The sequence below is a fragment of the Notothenia rossii genome (assembly GCF_949606895.1).
Source record: "Notothenia rossii genome assembly, chromosome: 3".
Classification (NCBI taxonomy): Eukaryota; Metazoa; Chordata; class Actinopteri; order Perciformes; family Nototheniidae; genus Notothenia; species Notothenia rossii.
Window position 1 is genome coordinate 78,972,023 of NC_136901.1, and position 17,656 is coordinate 78,989,678.

At 40.7% G+C, this 17,656-nt stretch overlaps 1 protein-coding gene across 1 annotated transcript; it reads right to left on the reverse strand.

Moving 5' to 3' along the window:
* Positions 1 to 2,392: 2,392 nt before the first annotated feature.
* Positions 2,393 to 17,548, reverse strand: vegfba (vascular endothelial growth factor Ba). The gene is made up of 8 exons (XM_079669455.1): positions 16,589 to 17,548; positions 11,489 to 11,540; positions 11,203 to 11,399; positions 10,803 to 10,876; positions 10,673 to 10,708; positions 8,614 to 8,697; positions 6,520 to 6,741; positions 2,393 to 6,223 (listed from the first exon to the last, which is right to left on the reverse strand). Exons 1-8 carry the CDS (start codon positions 16,664 to 16,666, stop codon positions 6,202 to 6,204), a joined length of 765 nt encoding a protein of 254 aa, XP_079525581.1. The 5' UTR covers positions 16,667 to 17,548; the 3' UTR covers positions 2,393 to 6,201.
* Positions 17,549 to 17,656: the final 108 nt, after the last annotated feature.

The following is a 17,656-nucleotide window of genomic DNA, read 5'->3' on the forward strand; positions in this document are numbered from 1 at the left end:
GCATCCTCAGCCGGACAGGATCCAGCACGCCCAGACCACAAATATGCCCCCGCCTTCTTACCTGCTAGACCCCAACCGCAAAAAGCCCTCCACCCTGCCCCTATGCCTCTCATCTGCCCTCTCCTCCACCCTTTATAACTCACTTTAATCCATTAAACGTATCTGTTCCTCTGAAACACTCCCCTTCAGTTTTCACACATGATGTGTTCATCTGTTTGCTGAACATCAGGACAGAAGACACTGGTTTGTGTTTAATGAATAGCTTTGAATCCGATAGTATAGTATATATTGTAAAATCATTTGTTGACTCATTCCTTAGATGCAGAATTATTAAATTCATATTGGGAAAATTGTACAACAAGCGTTGGCAAAAAAACCTTAACTTGAACATGAACTGGTCACTACTAGAACCTTTTGAACAAGTGGTTTTATTTATTAATATATCTTTTTTTTAATCAGGGGTTTCAATCTTCTTGATAATAGCTCGTGGAGTTCACACAAACTCAACTCACCCTGTTGACTTTGTAGATACTGATCCCAATGATATGAGATCCGTAAATCTTTTATCAAGGTTGATGTCCTTCAGTTGGGTCGAGACCGATGAGGATGCATGTTTCTGTTGCAGATAACACTGTTTGTTTGTTTTGTATAATCAAATAAAAGGTTATTTGTATTCACAAGAGAGAAGTTAAAAAACACTCACTTTCCTGTGAGTTCAACAGAAACACACATGATCCTTCTCTGCATGGCACATTCTCTACTCAGTCTCTGTCAACGTTTTATCTCTGTCTCTCTCTCTCTCCCTCTCTCTGACACACACAGGGGCTCTAACAAAACACACTTGCAGGCCAGATAGCGTCCAGTACCTGCTTCAACACAGCTGCTGCTACAAAAGCAGGGAGGACACCGTGCCTGGAGTTATTAGAAAAACACGACTCTGAACGCAGAGAGAGCAAGGTGGAAAAATACAGGAAGTTCTGACACAAGTGCAGAGGCTGAGAGGTGCAGAGGGATGAAGGGAGGCAGACATGTGAACTAGTTGTTGAATTGAACATGCATGAAGTCAAATGAATGCATGAATAGCATAAGAACACACAAAGAAATAGTCAAGGTGACACATGTCTGAGCAGATGATGACATATTTTTGGGGGTTTCTGTCGAGCTCAGAGCTTTAGGCATCTTCTCTGTATCGTGATGGGTGCCTCGATGTGTCCCTTTCTCTCTCTCTCTCTCTGTCTCCCTAATCTTGCAGCTATATTTAGTACTGGGCTGGCATTAGGCCCCTCCAGACAGATAGGTTGGCAGCGTCATTTAGCTTCTCTTTCCTCTCCTCTCCTTTTCTCTTAACACTCTGTACCAACAGCTACATTAAACTGCTGCTAATATACATGTCATCAATCATCTTTATACAATAATACTGCCATGCCAGCTTATCAATGTTTAGAGCCAGTGATATACAAATAGTCATTAACTTATCGCCCTTCCTTTGGTGTAAAGTCTAACTGGAAATGTGAGATGACGGTAAGGGAACAAATGAGGGCTGGACATTACATTACAAGCAGCTTTCATCATCGTTATGTCATCGTCATATTCATCATAATCCCTGCCAACAGCTGAGAAATAGTGGAAGAATACCACAACACATTCAATTTGCTTCACAATGCTATGCACTGAACCCCCTATGTTGACATTATACATCTCTTTTTTTTATGTAATTATATATTGTTATATTGTGTATACTTAACAATTCTTGTAAATAAAGTGTTTATCATAAAAAACACATTATGTATTTTGTGAGTGAGGATAATGGCTGGGTGTACTCCAGTTTTCTTTACTGTTGGGTTGGGTTTCAGCATTTGTTTTACAAATGTTGCTTATATTTTGTGTAATTTATTATGTTTTATGTATGGGTATGCCTATGTTTCACCTGGCTGCAAGTGGAAGTCAAATTAAAGTGGAACTGGTCATTTTATTTGTCTGTAAAATCTTTATTTGCAAAGTAAATACTAACTATAACCCTCAAATGAACGTTTTATCTGTGCCTTGTCCACAGTAGAATGTAAAGTTAAGGCCTTAATAACTGCACTTGAGTAAATGCATATGTCAGTTTCCTCCACTCATGTGGGGCTGCGCACCTTTGTACTCGACCAGCTTCTGACTCAGCAGTACCAACGAGAGGAGTGTGGGAACAATATTATGTTTCACAACACGGCCACGTCACATCACACACACTTTCTCTGTACCCAACTCCCAGGGTGTCACTGTAATCAAAAGAGACTGTTTGCCTTTCATTACCATCCAATGAGAGATTAAAACAAAGAGAGGGGGGAGTCGAGGTCAGAGCGTGCAGGAGGCCAGAGTGGATAAACAGTGACAGGAAGAAAACCAGAAGTTTATACGAAAAATAAGACATTTCCTTTATTAACATCTGTAACATCACGGTTTTATCCTGGTATCATTTTCAATATATTTGACGATGCAGTATACACTTTTATGTGGACATTGAATCGATTAATTGGCATTTATATACTAATCCAACATAACACTTTTTCTACAAAGACATCATAAAAGGGCACAAATGGTGTAGCAGCAAAAAAAGAGTGTTTTCTTTATACATAGGCTACATTAGTACAATGTATTCGCAGAGAAGAGATTCTTTAAGTATAGCTTAAACAATGTTACAAATACATCTCTAGAGTGTGCACTACATACTACGGCATATTAGAGATTATGAAATGTTATATAGTTTAGTAAGGGGTCTCTATAGGCTAAGACACTGGAGGCTAGAACAGAGCTACCGCTACAGAGTAATGTTGACTGTGCACACTGATGTTTCGGTTGTATTAATATATCCACCAAGCTGTATATCTTAAACAGTTGTGTTGAAATGATGGGAAGCAACTTCATGCTGTCTGATGGGTTTGCAGCTTTAATTGTAAAGAATGTTTTCATTTGAATAAAGAACATTTGGTCTAAAGGAATAAGAACAGTGGCCCTCAAAAAGGGATCTCAGCCCCTTTTTTCGCCCTAATGTCTCTGATATGTCGTACACGTCAACATTAGTGGAGTCTACTTGCTCCTTCAGTTTTTTTCCCAACGGACTATTGTACAGTATGTTCTCCGCAATCTTAAACACAAGTGCAATCTGTACTGAGACTCTTAGGTTTCCCAAAACATTAGTTCACTAAATACAATGTTATCGAATAATTAGGCATATAAAAACAAATGCATTAATTACTTATTCATAATTTAAACATTTGTGAAACATGTTTGTTTGCTTTCTTGCTGAGAGTAAGATGAGAAGGTTGAAAGCAATCTCTCTAGGGTAAACAGCTAGCCTGGCTCTGTCTAACATTCACAACATCTGTCTCTAAAGTTAATTTATTAATATGTTGCTTGCTAAAACAGCAACGTGTTGTTTTCACACTTTACAGAATAAACAAAAGCGACTAAGGTGTTAACTTATATTTTAGAGCTGCTGCTGCTGCTACATGGACTTTATCTGTTCCTTCCAGGGAGAGCCAGGCTTGCTGTTTCCCTTTGTTCCCAGTCGTTGTGCTAAGCTAAGCTAACTAATGTCTCCAGCTTCATATTTTCTGTACACACATGTGAGAGTGGTATTAATCTTGTCATAACACTCTGGAAGAAGCTAAATTGCTTCATTACCTAAAATGTCAAACTTCTCTTTTGAAGCCAAGACTTCAAAATATCATATAGTTTGAACCTACAAACTCTTTGGGAAACCGTCCTCTGTTCCACGTTTCACACAGTGTCTGGTCTGTACTTGTTCAGTTCTCCACATGTGAAAAATGTTTCCCTTCAGTTTATTAAAACACACACAGAAAACTCCTATAGGTTCCTCTAAATCAGTGATTATCACTACAGATCTCCTGCAGCTCCACATCTGTACACTGGAGACTATGCTTATGCTAAATGTAAATACAAATTATAAAAAGAGGTCTGAAATAACACAGATAAAGTAACAACAATGCTCTAATACTTGGTCATTAATATGTTGTGATATAGAGGTAGTGATTGAAGCATTGATTGACAGAAATAACAAACACTGAACAATGGACTCTAATTTCAGGAGAGTATAAATACAGAGCTTATCACACCGGCAACTGACACAAAGTTCTCTAGCTGGCTGACACACAAATAATTCAGACTCTGGACTGTCTCAACAGCAGGATTTTATGAATCCCAGGGGGGGAGGACGGCATGAATTATGTAGTGTCAGAGCTACTGTTTGTCCTTGAAATAAGACGTCACTGGTAAAATATTCTCAGGAAAGATTTAGCACAGGACAAAAGGTCTGAATCAGTGTCAAAAATGGGTTTAAACTCAGTGACCCGCTATAATGGGTTCTCTGAGCTCTTGCTTTAGCACCTCACACTGACTGACAAGCTGCTCAAGACCTCGTCCTTTCTGAAACAGTCACAGTTCAAATCCCCGCTCCCACCCAGCGGCCAAGCAGTCATGAACTAACATGGAGTTAAACCGTGAGATTCGCTCAGAATATAAACAAGTTATGTTCCAAATGAATAATACTATTTCCATCCTCTCTGTTGCAACAAAAACACCCATGTTTTGCTTTCACTGCACTGGGAACGGTTATTTGTTGGTTTCTGTGTGGCACTGTGGGTAAAACTGCCCCGCCGATTGTTTGAATTACACATTATAATGTATATAGTCTTCCATTTGTTGCCCTTGTGAGCCATGTCTGTTTAAATTCAATACATTTGGGTATCGGTTTAAATGCTGAATGTATACATAGCTGGCCACCCAGCGTGACTCTTTATCCAGACGGATTAAAGATGAACAAACAAAACAAAGACACACATTCTGCAATATAGAATATCTTTTCAATCAACTTGACAGAATTATAATAAAATATAAAACATGAGGCAAATAATACAATATTAAATGAAGACATACAAACAACTATTTTTGCACACAAATGCTTATGCTTAAATGGTCAATCCACATAGCATGTTTGTAAATATGAATGTGTGCCTGCTATAGCACAAAGAGAGTCAGGTTGTGTGTGTCTGCATTTGCAGTGTTGTCTATGTTCCTGGTATTATAAGTGTGAATGTCAGTGTGAAGCAGTGGACAGCCGCCAGGCCTCATTATTGTCATTCTCCTCACTGCCTAAAAGAGAGGCAAAGAGAGGCAAAGCGGCTGCTTTCAACAGAGGAGCCGAGGGAAGATGGAGACAAAGGGCCCAAATTAAACAAATGCCGGAAAGCAGCTTGGAGAGCCAGCCCGTGGTCATACGCTTTGAATGAGAGAGAACGGCTGCAGGGATATCCCATCTGGGTCTTTCAGTGGAGAGACCACACAGACACTCTCCATGCCAGCATTCAGCTCAACTATGGGTCCGTGCACACTGGGGCGCCAGTTCATGCGTATGTCCTGTGTCCCTTTGGTATGTGTGGACGTGTCCATCTAAAATTAGTTGCCTTTCTGTCAAATCCTCTGCACAAAAAACGGCCTGACTTCACCCTGGAATCCATTTCCATTTGCAGTTTTACTGCAAACACCTCAACATGTAGGACACCTGTGTAAGACCCGTCCACTTCACATCCATTTTTTTCTTTCCATCAGTCGTGTTTTTCCCTGCTCTCTTAAATGTATATGTTCCATTGGAGGTCGTAAAGGAAATCCAAACCACAGCATATGAGTAGCTTGTGTGATTGTTTCCACCAAGAAAGAATTTGTATGAAATCCACGCCATTAGGCTGCCACTCATCCCTCAAGTCATGGGATGTGTATGGTGACTTTACATGTCTGCACACGCATGTAGACTGAGAGAAGCTTTGCCACAGAAGCAGGTGAGAGGTGGTGAGATTTTTGGCTGCACACACACACACACACACACACACGCACACGCACACGCACACACACACACACACACACACACACACACACACACACACACACACACACACACACACACACACACACACACACACACACACACAACTAGATCTAAATTCAGGTCGTTATGCTGCACTTGTTGGTTAACTAAGAGTGCTACATCAGGTTTTTGTGTGTGCTCCCACTAATATTTCCTTCAGCCCAAGGTTATTTGATGTCCAAGCGTCTGTATGCTCCATGGCACTGATGCGGAGAGTGGGGAATGAATCAACGAGGGTTGGTGTAAAGAAGGAGGTGAAAAGACAGTGATAGGACACGTCAAGTCCTCATGGCATCACACCTGCAACAACAAACAATAAGAGAAGAAGCATGAAGTATTTTCTATCAAACATGCCCACTTTGGGAGCAATTTGGGGTTCAGTGTCATGTTCAATGACATCTTGACATGGGTCATCACACCACTTGAGATACAGCTACTCCTAACAAAGTTTCTCACTCCATTAAACAAAAAGCAACGGATCAACTTTCCAACTAGCAGAATTTACACCTAAGAATTCTTTTTTTGGAGCGTTTGTTAAAGTTATAGTTGTTGAAAAGAAAAATCCATAAAAAGAAAAAGTTTGCTTGTGGACTGACCTGCAGCGACGAGTGTTGAGGCTCCGGTTTTTCCGGGTGCAGCTCTCAGCTCTGATGGTGCAGCGGCACTGACAGGACGTCACATCCAGCGCCCACTTCCTCCCTCTGCAGGGGCGGCAACTAGGCCTTGGAGAAGGTGAGGGAGAGGGAGAGAAGCTGATGGGAGGAGGGGATGGAGGAGGAGGAGAAGATGGGGGAGGAAGAGTTGGAGGAGCATGGGACCTGGACAGAGAAAAGAGAGGTTTAAGAACAGTGTAGTTCAGAATAATTTCTTCATTTATTGATTCACAAGTATATACCGCCATGCAGGTATTTACCTCATGTCGTGCCTAACTTTAGGGGATCGTAAGACATCTATCTGGTGTGTAATTTGTCTGCAGATGCATCATGCAAACATTAACCAAACCTTTATATGGCTGTCAGTATTTAATCCCAAAATGTGGCCGGCAACTGACGAGGTGAGGCTTATTTCTGGTCTAGCTGATTGCCAGAAAAGCTTTTTCTACTTAAACAATAGTTAATTTAAGGGGTTTTAAATGAATCTATAAGGGGGCATGAAAGTCAGATTTGAAGATAATTTATCCAATAATTATTTGTAATATTAAGACCGCAAATGTGTACCATGTGGTGGCACCACAGGAAATGACAGGGGACGGCCTGGCTCAGGAGGCAGAGTGTTGTCTATTGTCCAAAGAGTCACTGGTTTGTTGCTGGTGTCCTTGAGCAAGACAGTGACCTCTAACTGCTCCTGATGAGCAGGTTGGCACCTAGCATGGCAGCCTCTGCCATCAATGTGTGAATGAGTGTGTGAAAGGGGTAAAAGTTGGCATGTGTTGTGAAGCGCTTTGATTGGTCGGTAAACTAGAAAGCCGCTAAATAAAATGCAGTCCATTTAAAATTCAGTCCATCATCCAAGTCTGAAGTCTTTATCTGGGGGAACCATGAATGTCTGACAATCCCTCCACTGACGGACTGACATATCAACACAGGATCTTTTTTCCTGTTTTGCTATTGATCCCACACCACGTTGATATTATGGCTGAAAAGGAAATGCAAGGCTTATTTTAACACTCTGTGCCAGACTGAAATAAACAATGTAGTGTGTGTGGGAGATGTGTGACTAATGTGGGATACTGTTTCCTTTGCGGCAAACTTTCTGCTCTCTCTGTCAGTCTGTGTTTCTGTACGTTTCCATGGCTATAGTCACTTCAGTTTCCCCTCTATACGCTCTGCACTCACTGAGTATGAGAAAGTTGCCTGCGTCAGTTGGTCCATTAACTGGAGCTGGTTCTGCCTCAGGAGGCTGGAGGCTTTAATGAAGTTACTTAATGAGGCAGAGAGGGGCCATCTTTGTTCAGACCCCGATGACCACGCCTGCCGCTGGCATGGACAGAGGAGGTGGCATTTGGGAGCAAATTACACAGATTTCACCCCTGCCAGAGTCTGAATAAAGCCTGTTCTGAGTGATGGATGGGAGCTGAGGGACATCACACCCAAACCGAGTCACCTCTTGCACCCCGGAGGCCGGAAATGATAGACAGCAAAGTGAAGGGGAAGCATATTAAAAAGAGCAAACTCTATTCCCTTACTGCTTGAAATTGAATCATGGGAATCCTGGGGGACACAACCAAACTCACCTGTTCCTCTCTGATCACAATGTAACAGTTTTAATGTAATTATTACAAAATGTTTTAATGTAATTATTACAAAATGTTTTAATTGTCCTTGAATGATCATAACTGACCATTTTAGCAGCCAGAGTCATGCATTATTTAATATATAACACAACTGATCACCATAATATATACCATGTTTTGTTTAACACCCCCAAGTCCCAGGGCTGTAGGTGTCTGTGTAGCTTTGTAGGTGTGTTTGTGTGTGTGTTTGTGTGTGCGTGTGTGTGGGGGACCTTGACTGCTGTGGCTGTTAAACAAATTGTCCTTCAGTAATTATGTTGACCAGATAACATATTTTCTGTTCTAATCCAAACATTCACAAGGCAACTGGCAGTATCAAGAAAATACTGACTAACAGGGGTAACACACATCAGTTTAGGGCTCGTTCCTGATTAAAGCAACTGAATATTGAACTTACGCGGCTCTGATGGCTCCACTGGTCTTCTGTCTGGACTTTCCTCTCTCCCTTTTCTTGTCTGTTCTTGTCGGCTTCAGGCGAGGCCTGGATACATCAGACAAACAAAACAAATACATTAAATGTTTAGAAGTTATATTTTCAGACACCTATTGGAGGCGAAGAGGTTTACTCTCATTCTGTGTTTTTATCATATAAGTCAATATATATGGTTTATGACTGATAAAACAAGACATTTAAAAACAAAACCTCGCACTTGTATGACTTTTTGTACATTTTTTTCTGACATTTTGTAAATAAAACTATTATTTGATTAATCTATAAAATAATCAGGAGATTGATTGATTATTAAAAACAATTGTTAGTTGCAGCCCTGGTAGATGTACGTGTTTTGGCTATGTCTTAGCTCTGACCATATCCAAATCTGTTGCCTGCTGGTGCCTTCAATAGAAAAATGAATCTGCACTTAGTTTTGTTTTAAGTTCCCTGTCTCTTTAATCCACTCTGCTATAAACTATATTAATCAAATGATGTGTTTACCAGCTCTGCTCTGGCAGGATAAACTGAGTGTGCTGCTGGTGCTGTTGTCTTTAGGCTCTAATATAATATCATGGATGCGTGACTCTGCTCCGTCAGTCTGAGAGAGAGCACATGGCAGGGGAGATAAAATCATCACTATGGTGACAACAGGATGCGGGCCGTCCCAGGGGATGCAGGGAGAGAGTCACACAGATGCTAACTCACCGAGGAGCACACCGAACACACACACACACACACACACACACACACACACACACACACACACACACACACACACACACACACACACACACACACACACACACACACACACACACACACACACACACACACACACACACACACATAAACACACAGATTTAAATGTTCTTCCAAAAACAAAATAAAAATGTTCATGCACATTAATACCAACACATAGAGAATCTACATGCGTAGATACGGCAAACAAAAAAGAGACACAGGAAACCTGAACAGACCAAAGAAAAATGCATATGCACACATACACACACATACATTGGAATCCTTTATTTATGTCCGCATCCTAACAGGAAGTAGGAAGATATAAACATTAAAGATGCAATCATATGATTGTGAGGTTGGACCTGCCAGTATGAGGTACACAAACAAACATCAGGGATCCAACAGAAATGTTCCTTTCACTGTCTCAAGCTGTCCGTCGCAGACCTCAACACAACCTGAACAGCACGGTGTGTACCGCCTGAGCAGCAGATTCTTTACTTTCAGTATATGTTGACCTAAAGTCATGAATAATTACAGTTTTCAACCATGTTTTAGTCCACTGACAACAAACCTGATTCTTTCAAATCAGCCTGCAGACACGTCATACTTGCTTATCTCTTTGCCGTGAGATTATACCGGGGCTCGGGCACATCATTGTATTTTATATGATAGGGTTGGTTACTCACTGTTATCTTTTCAATCTATAAAGCCTTTACTGGAAAATAACAGTATTACCTTTCACAAATGCTTCGTCACTAAGATGGGAAACCATCTGCTAACTGGCTCCTCTTCATATTCTACGAGCTAGGTCTGAACTTGCTCTCAAGTTTAGTGCACCGACTCCTGTAAAAACTGCCCATTAAGCATTTTGAAAATGTGATTTGAATCAGATCATGATTCTTCACAATGTTTAATCTGAATTAAACCAGGTCAGTTTTATGTTTTATGTTATCTGTATTAGCCTCGGATGTTGGACTTTTTTTTGGAGGAATAACAAAATGTTTAAGACTAGAGATTGAAGCCTTATGTTACCTTGTTTAACACTAACGCCATTTAGCGATTCAATTGAGATTCATCAGAACAGTTTTTCACTGAAACCCTCCTATACCTCCTCCTCATCAAAGATCATCAGCGGAATAATAAGAGCATCATTAGTGGACATGGGTTTTATAAAGTCATTAGCAATGATGAAGGAACATCACATTTCAGAATAAGCTCACCCACTCACAATTAAACAGGAACAGACAAGGAGATATTAAACTAAGAAGGAAAAAGGTGTTACCTTGTAGTAGGTGTTGGCTGGACTTGTACTTTTAATCTGCATGTAGATAAAAGAGACAATGTGAATATTAAGGTGTAGTGAAGTCAACAAAGGACAGGTATACCATGCATCTGTGAGTATGTTTTATTACCTGCACTCACACTGACTGTGCTCTACGAACGGCAGCTCGACAAGCTCATGTTTCATAAAGGAGGTTCTCATCAGCTGCACACAGATCAGAAGATATTAAAACATCATCTCACCGCATAAAGATATTAACTACAATTGTCGCAACTTGTATATATTTTGCAAGTATACATTTTATACATTTACAAGGCAGAGAGATATCATTACCTTAATTTTATTTGTATGGTGGTGTGTCAGTTCAGGTGGTCAGAATTACTACACAGATGTGGAAATGAATGTAGAATCAAATCAAATCTGGCTGTATGTGGCCCCTGAACTAAAATGAGTTTGACCCCCCTGGCTCGAAACATTATTAATCTACACAGGAGCAGGCAAAGATTTAGTGTGAGTGTGTGTGTGTATACCTCCATGGTGATTGTGTGTGTGAGGGAGGGAACACACTCCAGGGCCTCGTCAGAACAGCACCCACCACAACGCCTCACCGACACACAGGATGGGACGAAGAGATGGTGCGTCTCCCCCGGTAACTCCCGCCAAACCTCCACCAGGGTGTCTCGAGGCTCACAGCCACTCCGCGAATAAACCTCCAACCACCGGCGCACTGATGGAGATAAATCAATACATCCATTATTTATTTCTCTCTCAGCTCCAAGAGGTAATTCAGGGTTATTTATGAAACGTGGAGCATACCTTCTCGACCTTCCCTGGATTTTGGGGAGTCTGCAGGCCGCCAGTGAGCGAGCTGGAGGGAGAAATAAATGTAATGTTTTATCAAGTTTAGTTTAAGGTTTCCCGGTCGAGTTGACCTGATAGATAGCATTCAGCCTTGCACTTTGGAGTCATGACTAGTGGTGTAATTCCAGTTCAGCAAAATCTTTTGAAAAAATATGTGTAGTATTCAGTCAAAGGTGAGTCAATTTGTATTTTTGTAGGACATCCAGAAAGAGCCTCTAACATATAGAAATAGGGGGCAAAATAGATGTCTTAAAAAAAAGATAAATACTTGCATTGTCTCAGAAAACTTTTTCAATATCCCAAAAGAACTTGCACAAACGTTTGAGCACTACATTTGATGAATCAGACCATACATATAGGACAAGAAATAACTTGCCAACACATTTTCTATTGCTGCAGTTATAGGTTAGACCCAGCACTGTGAGGGTATGCATTGGCTGAATTTAAGTTGCTACAGCTGCCCTCTGTCCAATCCCCATTCCCCCCACCATGTCCCCTTAAGGGCTCCGTATAGTGGATTTAATAAAATATATCTGTATTGATTAATATTAAAGATTTGTTTTCTGAATTAAAGGGGCCTTATTATGGTTTGGGGGGCTTTCACTCTCCTGTAGTATGTTATAAAGGTTTTTGTGCATGTAAATGTTCTGCAAAGGCTAAAATCGCAAAGTTCCCTCCAGAGGGAGTTTACTCTGCCTGAAACGCCTCCATTGGACTTCTTTGTTTATTTCCATAACAAAGTGACATCTCTATGTTACAATGGTGCTACTATTGGCGATCCAACACAATACGTGGGGTGGGATATCTCTAAGCTGTTGACCAGTCATAATAACAGAGATGGCCAGCTAACCAATCAGAGCAGACTGGGCTCTGGTTTCAAACAGAGGGTAAAAAGGGGTGTTACAGCAAAGATAGTATGAGAAAAATTGCTTTTTGAACATTAAAGCATGGGAAAATGTCACGGTAGAGGAACAAAATACAAATATGAAATCAAATCAAATTATCATTTTAGGCCCCTTCAACCATCATATAACAGTACATTTACTTTTAAGCTTTTGTCGGCAATGTCCTGTTTGCCATTGTTGTGAAAGCCTGTGGGTGCATATCACCAGATCAAAGCGTTTCCTGTTAATGAACACCACAAAGTTTCACAGCTGCCATCTGAATATGACACGCTCAATAATGCATGGTGGTACCTGACAGGAATTTTAAACTCTGAACTTTGATACGCAGGATAACATGTAGGAGGGTAACAGCAGTTCCACAGTAGTATGACTGCTAAATGACCATTCCAAATGTTTTACATTTCTAAAGGGATGGGGTCCATTGGGTTCCATTGGCCCATTTTAGCACGTAACTGAACAAATCTATGGGACAAAAATCCAAACATATTTCTGACAACATGAGTGTCAGAGGGTGGGAGCTGCTGGATTTGAACAAGTTGTACCAGCTACCTTTGCCCTCAAGTAGTCTATCTCCTGATAATGGAGAATGAAACACTTTACAGTAGCCCGCAGTGGTAGACAGCGAGAGTATCTGCCACTGGATTTCTCAACAATGAACTGTTACAGTCAGTTTGTGGCTGGGAGTGGACGAGCCCATTACTATTTTATAAAATTAGATAAAGGGAGAACGCCGAAAGCAGCTTTTGTAGCACAGATTATGTTTTCTGTCAGTATTAGGAATCCAATATATTATTCATTTCTTTATTGGACTTTTATGTTGCCCCCATGCAATTTACACTCACATACAGTTTAAGTATCATCAGAGAGGGAACCTTCTAAGTACAATTTTGAGGTACTTGAATATTACTTCAAGAAAAAGCTATTTCTCTTATTTTCGGTAATTTCTCTATAATGGGGTGAAAAGTGTAAGTAGTTCCTTTTCCGTGTGATTTTTAAACAAACTGTTGAGTGGTATAGTTTAATATTAAACCAGTGGTTTCCAACTTGATTGGCTTGTGACCCTTTACATAAACAGTTTCATTATATAACGGTTAAGGCCCACATTTTGCAAATAACAGCAAAGATTTAAGAAAGGTCATGTATTGAAAAGTGGCTTTAGTTTTTCTCCCATTGTCTCCTTTTTATCATATCATGACCCCAATGTTTTGTCTTGAGACCCTTTGAAGAAGCCCGACACCCAGATTGGGAACCACTAATCTAAAAAACCCACCTTGCCCTGCTGCAACAGTAAAGTGCTGCTATTTAATAAAGTTGTCTTTAATAATATATCAATCAATGGGATTTTACAGCACAACATATACTTTTGAGACTTTGGGTAAATAATCCTATCATACTTATGTAGGAATTTGAATGAAGGGACTTTTTGTAGAGTGTTTTTAAATAGTTGTGATTGTAAATGTATATAAGTGAAGAATCTAAATATTTCTCAGGCTACTGAAAGAGGCTACTTTTTAGATCTCTAAAACACAAACTGCCGTTATTGGACTTGTGTGTGCGTAGACCAAGGCCACTTGTAAGGGAATGTAGACTTTGCCCCCCCCCCCACACACACACACACACACACACACACACACACACACACACACACACACACACACACACACACACACACACACACACACACACACACACACACACACACACACACACACACACACACACACACACACACACAGGCCAACAGTGATTCTGAGTTAAGCTGCGGGACTGAGGCCATTTTGTGACTAGTGGGATGTGAGCTTTAGTAAGTGTGTATTTCATGTATTAGTCTTTGAGACGAGGATCTGTTTACCTCCTTTTGGCAGACACACACACACACACACACACACACACACACACACACACACACACACACACACACACACACACACACACACACACACACACACACACACACACACACACACACACACACACACACACACACACACACACACACACACACACACACACACACACACACACTCCTGAGTGCCAGCCCAGTGCCATCTACACTGGTTTTGCTGTCTGTCTTTTGTCTAACAAGTCCTAAAGCCTCTCCCAGAGCACACTGTAAGGATGAGCCAAGTGTGTATGTGTGTGTGCATTTCCTACAATACACACCATGTGCCAGCCCCACACTAAGCTTCATCACTACAGGAGAAAAGAGGTGACCTCTTTTCCAAATAATGTGTCAGAAAAGCAGACATCATGAAAGCATAGAGACTTGAGTGAGAGACAGAAGCTGTGAGCAGGTGAGGAGTCACGCTGCTGTGTATTATGTAGCGTCTATGATGATGTATCACTAAAACATACAGCAAAACAATTCAGGGCTGGATCCCACACCCCTGCCGAGCACTGCCTGTTCCTGATACCAGCCTCCAGACATAAATAAAGAACCTGCACATGTACGTAGGTCTCTCCATGTGTGTGTGCCTTTTGCTGTGTGTGGACCATCTCAGTATTATCAATGGTAAATACTAAGCAGGAATAAAATAAAGAGATAAAGAATTGTCAATGAAGCGCCTTTTTAAAAAAAATATTTATAAAATGTAGTACATGGCTTAAGAGTTAGATCATTAGCCAAGTCCATGAATTAATCAAGTACATTTTCCAAATGAATTACAAACAAATTATATTTTGGAGGAATCTTTTAAGTATTGTATAAGGCAATAGAGATGTTACGTTCGCGAACGATTCCAGTGATTACTCTGACTAACAATTAGGAAAAGTTTAACATTTCAGGAAGTAACATTTTTCGATTTTCTAGATTTGGAAAATAAGATCCAAACCACTTTCATGTGTGTTCAGTAATGTCAGAAGTACATAAAGCGATAGCTCGCAGCAAAGTATAGCGAAGTTAGCATAAAGACTGGAAACAGCTAGACTCGCTGGTACAAATCTTTTTTTAAATCCACCTTGTAGCACCTCTGCAGCTCATTCACAACAAATTGTATATAATTGTTTGGGGCTATTTCAGAGTCTGACCAGTGACCAGTTGCTAGGCAACCAGTGGTAGCAGGAAAGTATATAATTAAAAAGTGTATTAAGTTGAAATATTACTTTGACAACTTACTTATCAATTAAATGACATTCAAAACATACTAACTCTTAACCCTTAAATGGTGTATGTATCGTAGGGGGGATACAGTCAATTGACAAGCTGTGTCCATGTGTAATATGTGTTTAATAATAGTGCAATAGGGGTGTAATATGGGACTGATAGCAGTGTAGTAACAGTGTAATAGGGGTGTCACATGGGTGTGACATAAGTGTAATATGGGTCTAATAATAGTGTAATATAGGTGTTATAACAGTGTAACATGGGTATAATATGGGTGTAATAATGGTGTAACAGGGGTGTATAAATATGAAATATGGGTGTAACAATATTGTAATTACGGTGTAATATTGGTGTTACATGGGTGTATTATGGGTCTAATAACAGTGTAGTAAAGGGGTAATAACAGCTTAACATGGGTGTAACAGGGGTATAATATGGGTGTAATAACGTTGTAACAGGGCTGTATTAGGATTTAATCAATGAGTAATATGGGGGTAATAACAGTCAAGTGGGTGTAATGTAAAACAATTGAAAATCGATTAATTTCCCAAAATGTGTGAGATTCCCCATTTAAGGGGTAGTAAATGTATTCCTGTCCAAATGCCCTGCCTTCCTGATGCTAGCAAAAAAAAGCACAATTTTCCATAACCTGGCAGCCCAAACGTTATTCTGAATGATGAATCACTGATCTAAAACTTCAGTAAATTATGTATTACAACGTATAAACTCTTTGTTAGGGTGTCTCAATAGAAGTTGGCTTTGAAATATGATAGAGGAGACAATAAATACCACAATGCCACTATAAAGTTTATAGACTTCTTCATGATTATTATAGTGAATGGTGCTGTCACTGGACCATACGTGACAGGTGTCATTGACCTAGAGGATAACTTCAACAAAGCTAAAACTACACATTTTTTCCACCAGACCAAATGGCTACTTTATGTGCATTAAGTGACATCAACACACACTGGAAATCAACTACAGATGTCAGGCTGACACCCTCAGAGATGAAGTCTTTTAGGGTCAAATGTAGCCGATACATACCTTGGCATGGGACGTCGGTATTCTGGTGAGAAGCAGGAATTGAAACATTCCTAGAATAACTTGAAGCATAATCCCCATTGTGCAGGAGTCCAAAGGGGCACTCAAAAATATTTTTTGGACCGATCCAAAAAAAACAAAACAGAAGGTCGCTTGTCCGATTAAAGACCCAGAAATCCCGCTTTCATTCTCCAGGCTCCCTTCCTTGAAAGGACACCAAGGGTGGCATCCTCAGATGTTAAATAATAACTTTATCTTGTTTCATTTGAAACTGAATGATCGTCTTGATTTCCCCTAAAGTCAGTTCCTTAAGTATAGTTTGTTATACTATTTAAATTAGTAAAACACGAGGGGAGTAGGCCTGCCCCTCCCTCCACTTATTTTAAAAATACAGACAGAAAAGCTATGACTTTTAAGTAGCCTAATTATTAAATAACCCTATCAAATCGTGGCACCATAACCTTTAAATCGTCATTTTCCCCCAAATGAGACTTATTCAAACTTTGATTGATGCTTCTTTTATTTATTCCAGGTCAGTCTATTGGTGCTGAGCCCATAAAGCCGGTGTGGGGGTCCGGGTGGCGTGACCAGAGGATCATCCAGATTCCCGCTGAAACGTGGAGCTATCATAGAATCCTGAGTGTGGCTGAAAAAAACGCATCATCCAGCTATAGGACGCTTATCCGGTAAAGATCCGACGCTTTATCCCGCCGTGCAGAGCTGGACAGTGCCGCAGATTCCGCTCCCCGGCTCGGTCACAGTCTCTCCACACTGTCGCTCCCTCTGAAAATGTGACGTTTCCCCTCCAGGCGCATCTTGCCGGTTTTTTTATCCTCTTATAAATATGACAGGAATGACAACCTCCACTGACATGGCAGCGCAGCTAACACAGGAGCAGCAGGATAGCCCACAGACACAGAGAGAGGTCTGAGTCTTCATTACTTGTTGTGATCGGTTTCCTCATTTCCTTTGCCCTTGAGACGCACGCAGCGTAACCATTGCACTGCCAACTTTTCCCAAACAGGACAGGCGCACTGGATACAGGTGCAGCGTCTCTATTGGTCCCGGAGT

Coding starts and splice junctions, on each gene's coding strand:
- vegfba (XM_079669455.1), bottom strand. CDS start 16,666: ATGGGGATTATGCTTCAAGTTATTCTAGGAATGTTTCAATTCCTGCTT. Junction 8,698..10,672: donor CAGCCAACACCTACTACAAG/GTAACACCTTTT, acceptor TGATGTATCCAG/GCCTCGCCTGAAGCCGACAA. Junction 6,742..8,613: donor AGTGGAGCCATCAGAGCCGC/GTAAGTTCAATA, acceptor TTCTCTGTCCAG/GTCCCATGCTCCTCCAACTC.